The sequence below is a fragment of the Nanorana parkeri genome, unplaced genomic scaffold (assembly GCF_000935625.1).
Source record: "Nanorana parkeri isolate BGI_ZX_2015 unplaced genomic scaffold, ASM93562v1 scaffold112, whole genome shotgun sequence".
Lineage (NCBI taxonomy): Eukaryota > Metazoa > Chordata > Amphibia > Anura > Dicroglossidae > Nanorana > Nanorana parkeri.
The window spans coordinates 1,569,657-1,585,413 of NW_017306380.1; the positions used below are offsets into that span (position 1 = coordinate 1,569,657).

General features: G+C 41.9%; 1 protein-coding gene across 4 annotated transcripts in view; it reads left to right on the plus strand.

The window, feature by feature from the left end:
* The window catches only part of PKP4 (plakophilin 4), a 272,781-nt gene that overhangs the window by 168,373 nt on the left and 88,651 nt on the right, over window positions 1-15,757 (plus strand). For all 4 annotated transcript variants that reach the window (XM_018553154.1, XM_018553156.1, XM_018553157.1 and 1 more), the window contains exon 4: window positions 10,982-11,016. In XM_018553154.1, coding sequence (XP_018408656.1) covers window positions 10,982-11,016 — 35 coding nt within the window. The remainder of the gene's footprint in view (window positions 1-10,981; window positions 11,017-15,757) is intronic.

The following is a 15,757-nucleotide window of genomic DNA, read 5'->3' on the forward strand; positions in this document are numbered from 1 at the left end:
TTTAATTTTATAAACGGTCTGCTATTCTGATGATGGTGTTGAGTGATGTTGCCAGGAAACATTTTTTTAGGGGCTGACATACATCAGTGGAACTGGTGACAACTCTAAGCCCTCATTCACACGGGTAACGGCCAGCCCGTACAGATCCGTGCTGCATGCATGGCCGTATCGAGCCTCTCCCGGGAAGGACAGATTTGTACGCAGCAGCCTGTCCTCTATGGGAGTACGCTGCTGCCCTACGCTCACCCGACCTGCACGTTCGTGCAGGTGTCCATACTCGTACGCTGACAGGATGGATCCTGTCTGCGTCCGAGCAGGGACACCCGCACCCGTACGGACGTGCAGGTCGGGTGAGCGTAGGGCGGCGCGCGGCAACGTACTCCCATAGAGAAGGACAGGCTGCTGAAAATCACACGCAGCACCTGTCCATCTCGGGAGCCGCCTGATGCGGCCGTGCACGCAGCACGGATCTGTAAGGGACGGCCGTTTCTCGCGAGATTGAGGGCTAAAGCTATACTGCAAATTGTGGCCAGTTCAGGAACCAGCTGAAATCGGCACGGTGGGTTCTGCTGTCTGCACCCTGTCGGCTGGCAGCCCTCGATCAGCGGATCTAAGGAGCAGATTGGAAAATCTTTGAATAAGCAGAGCCGGCATCCAATGAGCCACTGGCAGCTGTCAGAATACAAATGAAACAGCGGGGATTCCTCGATCAACGCGCTCGTTCTATTCTTTTTTTTTTTCCTCGTTTTTGCAAAGGGTTTGAACAAAAAAAAATAAGTCTTGCCACCTTTTAGAGATTGTCCTACCCTTAAATTGCGATGCAGCCATCTCTAGAGTGCACATAGACACAAAGTGGTTGCAAAAAGAGTGCAGGAGATCAGCTACACTGACATGCAACAACAAAGGAAAAATTATGTATGGAGAAAAACAAACCAGTAATCGATGGCACAGTACTTTAAAGTGGAACTATACTCTGCAATCCTTAACAGCCAAGGAAGGTGCCATATTAGCCTTTTTTTGGTTTAAAGTTGGCATGGTCCTGCACATGAGGCTCTGCCTCTCTAGAGCCAGAGCCAGCTGTGCCCGCCCTCCCCCATCTGTCCCTCCAATTAAGGCTGGAAGAATAGGGAGGTGGGAATCCCAGCAGGGAGCAGTGACTGATGGTCACCACTTTCTGTGGGGAGAAGACCATGAGCTGAGTGATCAGCAATTTTTGACCGCTCAGCTCTGTCTATAGAGCCTGCATGTGACAGCAGCAGTGTCACATACCAGTGCTAAGTATTGGGAAGAGTACATTTTACTCTCCCAATACTACTCCTTTAACAACCATTTAAACATTAAGCAATAAACAATTTTTTTTTATTTGGGGGGGGTGGGGAGGGGGGTCCCGCCAGCACGGAATTGAGCTTTAAGCTGGCCATACACTGCTAGATTGCAGTGCAGGTAGGAACCTGCACTGCTGCCTATTGTAGTCAGACAGCTGCAGCAGTCTGAATTCCCAAACCGTTATGCCATCATTCTTCAGCTAAATATTTTCCACCTGACTCAGTTGTTTTTAAATTTTTTTGGCAAGCCGGGTGCTGCCAACAGGGCCAGCCATGGCTCAAATTTTGAACAGTTAATGGCTAGCTTTAGTTGGGGTTTACATCTACTTTATTCAGATTTTAAAATGTATATTTAAAATGTTTGTAAAATATTAATTGCTAAAAGATCCGAGTATAACGTTTCTACCTACACCTGGTTGTGACTTAACAGATTATGTGGATTGGAGCAACATTCATCAGATTTATTCCCAGATAATTTTTTGTACAAGTCATTCTAAATTGAGAAAGCTGGTTAGATGACCAGTGAAACGTCTTCAAAGAAAAAAAACAAAGTCCAGTTGCCTTGACTTATTTTTTTACAGATATACCATGACCTGGATGAATGAGAACCTTCACAGACATACCTTCCCTAGACCTTTTCACAGCTTACTGCTACAAAATTATAGGTAAACTTTTTAATTCCTGGTGTCCAACATGTAGCCCATTGGCACTTGGTTTGTTTTGGTTCTTGGGGCTCAAGTTATTTTTATGGGGCTGTAGAAACCACAAATGTAGAAGCCTTGGTTTGTAAGACCTCCTTTACATGGGCGGCGATGGGGGCGTTAAATCTGCATTGCTGATGTGGCCATCTGGCCGCCCGCTGCAATATCCGCACTTTGGCCACGCAGAGCTGTACACATTGCTGCGCCTGCAGTGCTTTGCATCGCTGCGTGGCAAGAAAACAGTAGCATGCCGCATAGGTGTCAGTATCCCCTCCTGAATGCTGGGCAGCCGCTGCTCCACTGCCCTCTGAAAAGAGATCCACTATGGATCGCTTTTCAGTGGGCAGTGGAGTGTCATGCTCGTTTAAACGACACCTATAGTGGACTTCAATAGCATAATGCTGGGCACACACCTTACAACCATCGCAAGACTTTTGTCTTGCGATGGTTGTAAGTAGAGCTGCAGCTAACGATTATTTTCTAAATCGATTAGTTAGCTGATTATTAAGTTCGATTAATCGGAAAAAAATAAAATACATTTTAAAAAATGGCTCAAGTGATGGGACTGCTAGTTTGTATTGCGATTGTAGTCCATCACAGGAGCAAGCTTGGAGCGGTGGAAGTAAAAAAGAAAAAAAAAGTGTGGTGTACAATATAGTGAAATTAAAAGTGTAAAATTGAATGAATGCAGAATGGCACCGGCTATAGAGTACTACAAAACCCAATAGTCCTCTATTGCTGGTGGTGCTGTATAATGTATTATTGCAGGGATTTGTTGTAGTCCTCTATAGCTGGTGGTATTCCGCATTGCGCTGTATAATGTATTATTGCTGGGATTTCTAGTCCTCTATACAGATTGAGCGTGAGGCGGGGAGGAGGTGCGGTGCGCAACGTATGTGGAGCTGTGGACAGGGGCAACTGATCAAAAGCCGATTAATCGATGATTGAAAAAGTTGACAACTTTTTCAATCGATTATGTTGATTAGTTATTGCAGCCCTAGTTGTAAGGTAATTTAAAAAAAGTGCGATCTGCCTATCTTGGACAGGCAGATCGTACTTGCGATGATCGCAAGCCCGCCCGCTGAGGGGGCGGGCTTCCGATGACCGCAATGCTAAACGCGCAGTGTGCGCTTGCGCACAGCGGCCCGTGCGGCTTTTATCTTGCGAACATGCCACACACCCGCCGACAATCGTACGATTCTCGGCGGGTTTTCGAACATGTTCATAAGATAAAAGTCGTGCAACCTTACAGTAGGAGAGGTCGCACGCCTTCCACACACCTTGCGATAATCGTATGATCGCGGGATTTCCCATGATTATCGTACGATTATCGCAAGGCGTGTGGGCACCATAAGTCGTCTACGGTCGTGCTTCAGGAGAGAGGAGATGCATTACATCAGTCTCTAACAATTCCTATATCATTTTTGCAGTCTTGAGTCATCACATGTTGTATGTTTGCAGTCTCTGACAGCTTTCTGTAACATTACAATCTCTGACCATCGCTTTTTTAAATATTGCAAGAAACATGGATTTTAAATGGGTCTTCCACTAACTTCCTGTAATCCTTAGTGACTGCAGTGGCCGTATACAGATCCCACCAGTGGAGTCCCTAAAAGACGATGAGAAACCCCTGTGTTTTCCAGAATTTGCCAAAAACGGAAATATAGTGATTAAACCTTTAGGTGAAAGTTACCCTACAGATCTGAGTTTTGTCAATTTAAAAATATAAAACACCGACAGACGTGCACAATATATAGATGGAAAAAAACTTCTTTCAATTCCAGCAGGAGATGAAAAGAAATCAATTTCCCTCTCCAGTATCAAAGCTCAGCATCCCGACTTATAGATGGGAATCTAAGTTCCTCACCTACAGAAAGAAAATTGAAGAACTGTTGCATCTGTTAGTTTTCTTGCCCAGGCTGAGCTGTCTTTGATATTCAATAAAATAGGTTCAGAGGCGTATGGAGCTTGCTGACCTGTGGCTATACTCACAGCTATCTTCCAGTCAGTCATTTCATAGAGGAAAGTCTAGTCAGTTGGTGTTGCCAAATGCAGAAGGTGCTGTTTCATGTCTCTAATCTGTAGCATACATATTTTATATACTGCTCAGAGACACAAGGCTTAAACTGGATTAGCACTTGACATGTAGCAGGTTTGGTCATGCATGCAAATATTGCTGTTCTCCCAACAACTGTTTAGACGTACAGTGACATTGACCTGTATGTCGGCAAAGCTGAAATGTTTACTGCAGTTATCCGAAGTACAAGCAGGCTTCATGGGGGATGGGGGTGAGTATTGCAGTGTATGCCTGGCAATTATTATTTTATAAGCAAGAGTTGGCCTTTAGTTACATTCCGGTCAAAACTGAAAATGAAAGATGGAAAATAATGGTGAGGATTTTGTGCAGAAATGGTCCATTTCCATGTTGGATCCTGATGTTTCCCTGCTTAACAAGGTGCTTCCAGTAGAGGACACACCAGTCTTTAAAAACCTTATAAGCAGTTGGAAGCCCTTTCTAGAACTCTAATCTCTGACGGTGTCACTGCACAGACTAACAGATCCTCATTGAGCCCTTTCGGGCTGCTGGTCCATATAATTGCCCCAGTTCCTGTAGCAGAGAGGTTTTGGCTAGTGATGAGCCTGGTTTTAGTATGAACTTAGTTTGCCCAATTTTGCTCACAACTGTGACTGCCACCCTCTCCTTCCAGCCCAATCAGTTGCGTAGAGACACATTCCCGGCTCTGTAACTATGCACCATGAAGGGGTGGGGAATGCCCCAGTTGCAACTTGCCGATACTGATTGGGTGCGGAGTAGGGGTCATAATTTTAAGCGGGCTTGGGCCAACTTAAGGGAACTGGGTTCACACGAAGCCAAGGCACATCTGTAGTTCTGACCATGCCTGAATAATGCGTGTCCACTAGGGGTGCATGTGATACTGAGAGACACTCGTCACCCCTAAAAACCAGTAGTACCTGAACAAGGACCTTCATAGCAGGATTACTAGTTAATATTTAATGAAAACTGGACTTTGAAAAAGATTGAAACCGACATTTGAAAATTAACTATTGACGCTTGTATTTTATATAACATTCGTGTTTGGATTATGATCTGTTTTAATATATACACTATGATTGTTTTGCCACGTTTGTATTTTAAAATAACATGCCATCAAGTGGTATTTCTATTTAAATCAAGCATTTGCTCAGCGTTCCTACTATAGCCCCATGGCGCCCAAGTTCACTGTCTTCTATGGCAATGTTATCATATTCTATTGACATTTTCAAATCTTTTTTTACTAATATGAAATGGAAGAGTGACATTTATGTGCAAAACAAATTGAAAATGGGTGTTTCTCCTTTAATAGAATCAAGTTTATTTCATGGAAGAAAAAACATTGGTTTTATGAGAACAAGATTTATAGAAATCTATTAGGAAATGTTATTTTATCAATAATTTATTAATAAAACATTCCCTTGGCTGCCCCCTCCTGCACTGAGAGATATTAGCTGGTGCATTGGCTCTTATTAGAGAGAGAGCCGAGCTAAGCAATTTTGTCACTTGACTGATGCAAGGAGCAGTTGCTTATCAGTAAATGAGGTCGCCGGTCCTGCGTGCCCCCTTGTACAGAAGAAAACAGAAGCAGAAATAAAATCAATGGTCTTATTTCCCTCTGCCCTTGTTCTCGAGCGCAAATTCCCATAATGGAGCCTTGCCACATATGTTGTTTTCAAGCACTGCTCATTATATGGTCACATGGTTGTCAGGAAACTGAAGTCTGAGAATGGTGACACTGGTAATTCAATTAAAAGGAAACTTGGAAGTGTTATTGAGGGAGATTTGACTATATGTTTAACTGCCTAGGGAATCTGTTATTAGAATTGACAGCTTAAAGAAAACCTGTAGTTTCTCCAATATGGATGGGCCTCCATTCAGGAAGGGCCTGTTTCTACACATGTCAGAGAATGGTGGGTTTGGCAATGCCTGGAATTTCATTCTACTTCTGGAAAAAGCAATGCACCAAGCACAAAAACATAATTAGATTTTTTTTGGGTGGGGGGCTTTCTGTATCAAGTGTATACGTTTGAAATCCAAGCAAAGAGTTTTGAAAAATAGTTTAAGGCGTCCCGAACACTTAAAAATGTACTAATTTGTATTGAGATTGTAGTCCATCACAGGAGCGAGCTTCGAGCGGTGGCTACTTTACAACACACACGGAGCATGAGGGAGTAGCCACCCTGAAGGACAGTGTCAGCACCAATTCAGAGGTGATTTGAGGATCTACAGCCAAGTGATACACAAATAAGATACATGTCAAATAAGCAGACCAAGAGCCAACTGAACGAGCTTGCATAGCAGGCTAGCATTGTCCCTGATCGTGAGGCAGTGACCTAACTTTAGGCTAGTTTCAGACCTAAGCGACATCTGAGACGCGTGTGCACACAGTGGTTGCAAGGTAGCCCCATTGATTTCAATGGGGTTACATCCGTGCGGCAATCACTAAAAAAGGTACAAGTACATGTACACTCGATGCATGGCTTTTTTTAGCCACAGGCGGAATCCACCTTGTGCAACTGGGGTGCCATTAGAAAATAGCACCTCCTGCGCGATCGGCTGTGGTGGGCGACTGTGACCGTGTGGCAATCCACGCGGTTTTGTACACAATTGCCGCACGGTCAGGAGTCGCCCATGTGTGAACCTAAAAAGAAGGTGCTGTTACTGGCAGCATCTCCACGTAAAGAACCTTTTCCACAGATTCTCAAAAACCCTTTGCTTAAGAAAACTGAAAACAATGAGGCATGGTGTGAAACATACTGAAAAGAATATCATTTACATATATCTGTAAAAAATAAGTCAAGGCAACTGGGCTTGCTGTGTTTTTCTTGAAGACGTTTCACTGGACATCCAACCAGCTTTCTCAATTCAGAATGACTTGTACAAAAAATTATCTGGGAATATTGAATTGAGAAAGCTGAAAAATACAGCAAGTCCAGTTGCCTTGACTTATTTTTTACAGATATACCATGACCTGGAGAACCTTCACAGACTAATTTACATATACTTGGTAAGTCCCTTTCTAGCAGGACAATGGACTGGTTCCACAAAATAATTTATTGCACTTGCAAAAAAACTGCTGCCCCACAGTATTTCTCCATAGGGCCAAGTGTTCTGCCTTCCCCCACGATCCCCATATTTATTATATTTACTATATCTTATTTGTTTGCTCATGTAGTAACTGTTGAGTATTGACACATTTATGTCTTTACAGGGGATTGAGGGGATTTTATTGAAATGACCACAGAAAAGGTTTCAAATGCCATCTATGAAAACCATCCTTTTCTCTGAAGCATGTGATTGTATAGCAGAATTTGTAAAAAGCAAAAGCTTTGTGAACACCTTGTGAGCATTTTAAGGAGCGTAGAGGAAGGAAATATGGGTGAATGTTTATGGCCAGATGTACTGGGGGTTTTTTTGCGTTTTTTTTTTTTTGTCTATACACTCATTCTAAAACTCTATCCCACGTTTCCATTAGACGACAATTTTTTTATAGGTTTGAAAACACCCTGAGATCACCCCAGAGAAATATGGCTCTGAACCCTGCGCCCAAACCTCACTAAGGAAATGGTGCCAACCCTGAACGTGTCATTTATTGGCACAGGAATAAGGCAAACGTCCCCTGGCGAGCCTGGCAGGCACAAACGCCTATTGTGCGCGGGTTTAATGTTTAATCTCGGCGAGGAAGTAACTTGGTGACTGGAATTTTTATTGATGGATCAGTATCTTTTATTCTGTGCTGTCAGGGATGGTGTGAATGGGGAAGGGGTGAGTTTAAGCATTATTCTCTGAGAACAGGGATCTCCAGTTTTATATTTAAGGTTGAATATCAGCAATTTGTGGGTTTCAGGCACATTCCAAGCACAGTGAGGCTGCTCATTGCAAACACACTTTTATTTGGCAGTAAAAATGGGAGAAATGCTTTAAAATGTATTTGGAGTTGATAACCAATAAAACATAATCTCTTAGAATCATTTTTACACTGTAGATATATTGAATTGAAGTTTGTATAGAAACTTTGTGTTTAAAGAATATCTCCATGCAGACGTATTAAGGAGCACTTGTGCTTGGAGACAAGTGTTGCACGGTAAAGGAAGTAGGGTAGAAGAGGTAGACACTTCTAAAGGTGTTAGTGCATTTTGTTCTTAAAGTCACATTAAAGGATATCTAAACCCTAACTTCTCTTTCTTTTCCTGATGCTGCGTGACCCACAGAGTCTGTGCGGGAGCACGTTGCCTCTATTGACTTACCGTGTGTCTCTCCTCGTCTCCTGGCCAAAGATCTGTACTGTGCATGTGCTCGCCCCATGATCCTTTGCGGCTGCCCGAGATTTTTCAGATCTTTGGACAGAAGCGCGTGGCGGAGACACAGGTAAGTTTTTAAACCTTTTTTGTTACTTTTTTTAAAAATGTTTTTGCATACATCCACTGCTTGCTAGCAAAAGATATAGGCAAAACACCCTGAGGGTTTAAATATCCTTTATGGCCTACAGTATTTTCATGTGCACCCATACTGGGAAACGTGTTTGATGGTCTAACTCAGGGGTAGACAACGTGGCAACTCGAGCTGCGGTCAAACTAAAAATCCTATCATGCCTCTGGGAGTCGTGGCTGTCAGTCTTGCATTGCATTGTGGGACTTGTAGTTCAACAGCTGGGTTGAAGAGGTTGTCTACCCCTGGCCAAACTGCTACGCAGCTCTTTAGAACGTTGTGACCAGGCTGTAGCTAACCCCTCACCCACTGCTCCCTAACAGAAGCTAGTGCTACCACTGCTGAAATATTAAACTTTTAGCAAGTTCAGACTCCTCCAGCCTATATTTTCAATTTGCTTCCTCTGGACTTGTTCAGATGCAGCCAAGTAGAGCCTGCACTTCCTGCACATCCCAACTACTGCCGGGGCTTTCACTAGAGAGCATCGGCCAACCCGCGCTCAGAGGAAGCGTAAACCTGCTAAATAGTAATTCAGCAGTGTCAGCATTGGTTGTAATCAATAAGTAAGAAATTGGGTTAAAATATTTTGTCTAAGTAGATGTAAACCCTAACTGAATATACATTTTTTAACTAAAGCCCCGTGTATCAAAAACAATTCACATTTCTTTTGGAAATACCCGTTTTCACCTTTTTAACCCTTTTGCATCTCAATGCTGCTGATCTCCTGCAAGCTTTTCAGTTATTTCATATCTACATGCACTCCAACGTTGGCTGCATGGCATTTCTTGAGGCAGATTTCAGAATGGTGACAACAGTGGTTAATCTGTGTTGTAATGGTCATTTGTAGTATTAGAAGACCTTATGACAGGGTGGCCATACAGGAGCTCAGTTGGGAGAACAGTTGAGAAGTTGTAGCAGGAAGTGTCTGAGAAAGTAACTTTTACGCAGGATCACCAAGTAGTAGTTTAAAAAAAAAAAAAAAAAGCTGCATAGTTGAAAATATTATAAATGATTTTGAAAAAAGGATTAACCTGTTAAAGCTTATGGTAGATTTTAGCTGAGTTTACATATTTAACTTTAATCCTGATTAGAAAAAACTAGGACTTCTCAATGCTTTGTTTTGGCAAATACCACATGTTGATCCTGTTAAATGGTCTGCTGCTTTTCTTCAGTAAGCGGTTGCCATGTAGAGTAAAGGCAGTCAGCCCAATTTTTGTTAAAGTTAACTGTGGATTATAGATAGTCTGATTCCCTGAAGTCCTGAATGCAAAGTGGAGTTATGATCACTGCCATAGAAATGGTTGTACTTGTGTGATTGCCAAGGATCTGAGCTATGTCCCTTAGATGTGCTCCCTGGTAACCTTTGGTGTGTGTATAATATTTCTCGATGGACCCAGACAAATATACATGGTAATTATTGTCATTTTAACAAGCTCCATATGGGATTTTTATTAGCATCTGGAAATCTTGGTTGTTTTATGCTAATTGTGTTGCGTTTTCTGTCATCAAAAACAACCTGATTCCAAATGCTGTTTTAGGAGTCCCTGGATGCCTTGCTTGACTAAACCTCGTAAAACTTGTAATTTCCCAGCCCCTAAATTGTGAGATTTCTCGGATTTTGAACTTTGCATTGGGCACAATTCCTCTCGTCTGCAATATTTTGTGACTGTCAAGTGGCTAAAGGGGATGCGTTAGTAAAGGCAAACTGCACTAAAAAAAAATGAAAGCAACTAAATCTGTGTTAATAGGCAAAATTAAGGACGACTTCAGTTTTAGTGAAGTTGTTCTTAAGATCCCTCTCCCCCCTCCCCCGTGTAGGTCTGTGGAGTGGACTGTTGAGTCCCATTGATGCACAGCCTTTGCAAAAAATAAAATAGAAGTGCAACTACTGTGCATGCGGATTGCTTGCTCTTTTCATTCCCAAGGATGGAGCCTGTACTCATGGCGGCCCCAGCCTTCCAGAGTACCTTGCCATAGCACTGAATAGAGCGATTGGTATACATGCACAAAACATCTGACTTTTTCTGCAAAGGCTGTGTGGTGCTGGGCAGAAGGGTAAGTACTTTGGTATGTGGTTTGTACTGAGGGGAGTGGGGAGCAATGTGAAGGTGTTCTTTTAAAGTCAAGTTCACTTTTAATGTATTGGAAACATGAGATGTCGTCATCTAGGTAGACAAAAGTTGGTATTTTAGGGCTGAATTGTACAAATTGGAGTTAACCTAGCAGATAATTACTGTAACGATTTGTAGGTTGTGTTGTCTACTCCCACCTAAAAGAGTGAGTCATAGAATATATTTTGTTGCCACTGCAACACTTTGTCTCCAATTTTTATAAATCGGCCTCATGATATTTTTCTATATGACTTTTTACCTGCCCCCTCTTCCCAGCTTCATTTTCTTGCTGTGCACAAGAGGGCAATGCACAGTAGTTAAAGTTTTCATTAAAAGTCTTTTCTCTTTCTTCCCTTCCAGCTCTACCGAAAAGTCATTTCCCTGGAGATCAGCAGGTATGGAAAAGCTAATCCTATAATATTCGAAAGTTGTTTTTACTTCACTCCAGTTTTATGATCTAGCTTTAAAATGAAAACTATGGATTCAATGCCTTTCTTTTGCCAGTACTAAAACAGGATATGTGACATTTTGTATATATAGATGGACTTGCACACTCTGTCCTTTTACTGTCGTCCTAGTAAAATAGATTTATGGTACAGGTGCTGGAAATGAACTTAATAAATGACTGTGACGGCTATGATAACAGCCATTCTGTTCTCTTCTAATCCACATGGTTCCTGTCATGTTTACAGTAATTGAGTGCACTGAAACATGCCGAACAGTATATTTTTTGCTTTAGTATATAGCTGACTGAAGATGTGCAGTTGACTCCCTGCTGTTTCTCACGTGACTTCCCTAACAGTAAGAAGCCTGTACTGAAAAAGTAAGGAGGCTGCCATTGCTGAACTCCCCTTGTGAAAACACTACTTCCCTATGTCACTATGGCCTAGTAGCTTCAGACAAAGCAAGGAATGGTTAGAACCACTTTTCAGGGTTTTTTGTGTCCTGGTGGGGGAGGTTTACCATTGCCTTGTTGTCCCAGAGATACAATGGGAATTAGTCTCCAAAATGAGGGAAATCTTCTCTTGGATGTCACTGGAACAAGTTCTTCATTGCCACAGTTCCCCTCATCTTCTGTTTCTATGACAATTGTAACGGCAACGAAAGCCTCTACATAGGTTTCCCTTGAGAACAGCCTTCCCTCTTCAAATTGAGAAAAGGACAGGATCATCCCCATTGTGTAAAGCGCTGCACAAACTGTTGGCGCTATATAAATCCTGTATAATAATAATTGTGTAAAGATCTTCCAATAAGTACTTCTGATGTTGCAGATGATCACTCCCAAGGATAACCTTAAACAGCCGATACTCATGCTTTGTTAGGCCATTTATATCTGCTCATTAGCTTTTGTGAACAACTATTTCTTCTGTCTACTCTATGTATACGACCACTTTCAGATTCCTTTCCTTAGGCGACCCTAAAAAGTTTATAGGATCCCTTTTAACAGTCATAGTGTGCAGAATTGTCTGTGCTACGTTGTGTCTGAAAACTTTTACTTGAAAGCCTGCATTTTAGCTGATGCGGCTGAGCAGTCTAGTCACGTCAGTCGCCAGCGGACTGTAGTGGTTTGATTGATGCTCTAGCCACATCTCTCTGTGCTTGGTGACAAGTCAATATTTTGACTGTAACACCGTTAAATGGTTTCTTTGAGAACCAAAAAGCGTTGGCAAGTATCCAAAGTTTTTATGCAAAGAAAAAAGTTTTAAATAATGTTTACATCACGATAAAAATATTTAAATATTTGGCTGTTACACCCTGTTTAATTTTTGCATGCATTTTCTTTGATTTGAAGTGGAACATAGCTTGTTAAAGAAGAACTCTGGAATTAAGTGGTCGCTTTTAAGGGTTAAGCGCTCACTTTCTAGGTAGCTGAAATAACAGTTATACTCATGCAAACCATGATCCCGGCTGGCTTTGGGACCAGTCTCTTCAGCTTCCCTTCCGCCTCCACTTCAGCGGTCTAAGGTCCAGTGAGTCATCACGTCCTATACAGTGTATAGGATGTTAGGAAGCCGAGGGACATTCTATTGCTGGAGCAGAGAAGTGGGCACTGCTGCATGGATCGGTCTAGGAGCCAGCTGGGATCGAGGCTCAGGCGAGTATTACTCTGTTATTTTAGCTCCCTAGTCAAAGCAAGCACGGAACCCTTGCAATGTGGGGTAGCCCTACTGCAAGGGTTATAATTGTATTTGTCCAGAGTTAACTTTCAGAAAAGAGTTGATAAAATGAACCTACATTTTTTGTATTTGCTCTTTAAGTACCAAAAAAAACACCTTTTTGTAAAACTTAGATTTCTCTTGTATTCGTATGATTGTTTTCATATAAAGTTCTTCATAAATTGTAAACACAGATGTGAAGCAATAGTATAGAAAAATAGAACCCCCCTGATGCACTCATGTGATAGGTGGTGAATACAGTTACCACATTTTGGGGGAACAAATACTGGCCTTATTAACAGTTTTCTAATAACATTGGCAACTGCTTTTGTGTTGAATGGCCAAGCTGGTCAAATATGGGGCAAGTGGTAACCCTGATGAGGAGGCACAGGTAGGAGTCGTTTCTCCCTGGTGGGAAACAAATATCTATTTGTGTGCTGGAAAACCAATCGTAATATAAATTGATTAAATAACCATTGTTAATCAACTTTTAAATTTATGACTTATTGTATTTTATTTAGGTTATTTTCAGATCAAATAAATATATCTTAAATGTCTAGAAAGGTGGGGTTCCCAGCAGGGAAAGTATAGTAATGACCTTCATCCCACAGATCTTTGCTTTGGTACCTGTCTGACCTGTCGGCTTGCCCTGGTATTGATTTGAGAGGTGGGATGTTGACTATGCTCTTGGGGAATGTTGATGGAACAGCTTAAGGCAACCCCAGCAGTTCAGTGTGGATTCAGTGCCTGGTGCTCAATACACCCCTGACTTTCGGTGTGCTTGGCAGATAGTAAAATCTCTTGCCAAGGCAAGATGTAGGGGAATATTATAAGTAATGTAGGCTATGATGTGCTATAGCAATGTCTTGTACCAATCCCTACCATTAAGCCCCTGATTGGGGGAAACACATCAGAGAGGGGCAGACCTAAGGCGGGACTTGGTGATGCTGAATGAGCTCCAATAAAGAGTTTTTCCAGCAAACATTGGTGTGTGGCCAAATTTCCTTTTGGAGTGGAGGTTGTGAACGTCTTTTAATGGTTTTTTAATGGTTCACTTTTAGTAGGTGATTTAGGAAAAAACTGACAAAGAAAATCACATCATCATATGAATATGCATCATATACGTTTTCAACTTACACAATGGTCTCAGACATGCAGTTTGTAACTGTTCCCAAAGCAAGTGACAGACCACACCTTCATTCTTGTTATATTGCATCCAATTTATGTATTCCGTGCGGCTGTTGCATGGACGTGTAATATTCCACGGGTTAATGACGATCCTTCTAGTCACAGTCACTTGTCAGCCTTAGCATAGACCTCAGACATTTTTTAATGGAACTTCAGCTAACAATCAACATTTCAGCAACAAAAATGTTTTTGCATCTTTTTTTTTTTGCTATGTCATTTGTTTTTGTTCCCCAAGTCACAATTCATCCAGTGGTTTTGTTTTCATCCAAATGGCAAATTTGGCAATAATGGTGTCACCTTATTGCATCCCCAAGACATTCTGATCATGGTGATCTCTTATCGTGCAAATTAGAGTATCACCAATTTTCGCGGGTGTCAGTGGTATTTTGCTCCTCTATTGATCCTCTTACCTGGCATAAGATGCAGGTTTTTTTTCTTATTCCTTCATGAAAATAATACATTTTAAAGTTTCTCTATCATAAGTAGGGTTTAGATTGAGCTTGGCGCTTCTTTGTTGTGACATTTTCTCCTCTGGACAGCTGCCCTTGATGCCCTTTTCTAGTTACACCCCTCTGTTAGTAGCAGAACACAAGTTTAATCTCTTCATCCAGAATCGGGTCAGTTCTGCCTTTGTTACCGTAATAATACTACCATTAACCCAATGTTCTTTTATTTCTAAGCTACAGAAAGAAGCGTCAGCACATACTCTTACTTTGCCCATTCACGCTGGATAATTATCAGCATCTGTCAGTTTGCAGGAAATAATTTTTTTCTGCAACGTGAAGTGCTTCATGATTTCATAGCGTGTCAACAAGGCACAACAGTCTGGAGTGCAGGATTAGAGCCTTTCCCATACGGTGCTTTCTATACATTTATAAGTTCTAAATTAACATCCATAAGGCATCTACCCAGCCTAAAAGATTTGCATAGCACTCCAAATCATTTAGTGGCAGAGTTGCAATGAAATCATCCAAATGGGTTCTTGGCATCCAGGGCAGCTGGTTCGTTAAAAGAAAAAGGAGCTGTGAAGCTGCTTAGTTTGTTTTGGTTGACAAGGTAGCCCAATTCATTTCATATTTAGCATTTTTGTAACAAACTTCTCCTTAGTCAAATTGTTGGAGTTATTGATACACAAACATACTAGGCAGCCACATGAACTACAGAGACCTTGCTTTGACGTTCAGGGGATCTGGTGTTCTGCTTACATCTGCTGATACCCTGGGTTACTGGAGTTGAGCAAGGTTTTCATGCTGTGTAACCTGTCCCTTAGCATGACTTGCTTCTGTCTTCAATCCCTGCTGTCTGGGCATATCATGAATCTGAGACAAGATTAGTCTGACACAAAGTAATCTTTTGGGGTTTTTAATATTTTATTACCAACACTGTCATGCTTTTAAGTTAAACTGGAGCCCCAGGCAAACAGTGTATTTTTTTGTATTGGGGTAGCACATTGGCACACACCCCCATTTGGTTCCTACCGTAATGTTATTTTTATATGTTTTTGAGGTTTCCCCCCTGGGTGATCTGGTTTTCCATTCACAATGCAAAGTGTAAGTGGTGTCGTCGCCTAACGAAGGGAACGGGAGGAGTCTGGTGATGTCGATGTTCGTGACATCACCAGACTCCTCCCCCCTTCGTTAGCTGCCGGAGCCACTTGGGCCCAAGAAACTTTCTGCTTGAGCGCCAGCCAAGGCATTGTCCTATACACATACAGCACAGCAATTAAGTAATAAAATGAACTAGGATCACACTAATCCAGCACGTTATTATTCTGAGTTGCCCCACTCAAGCG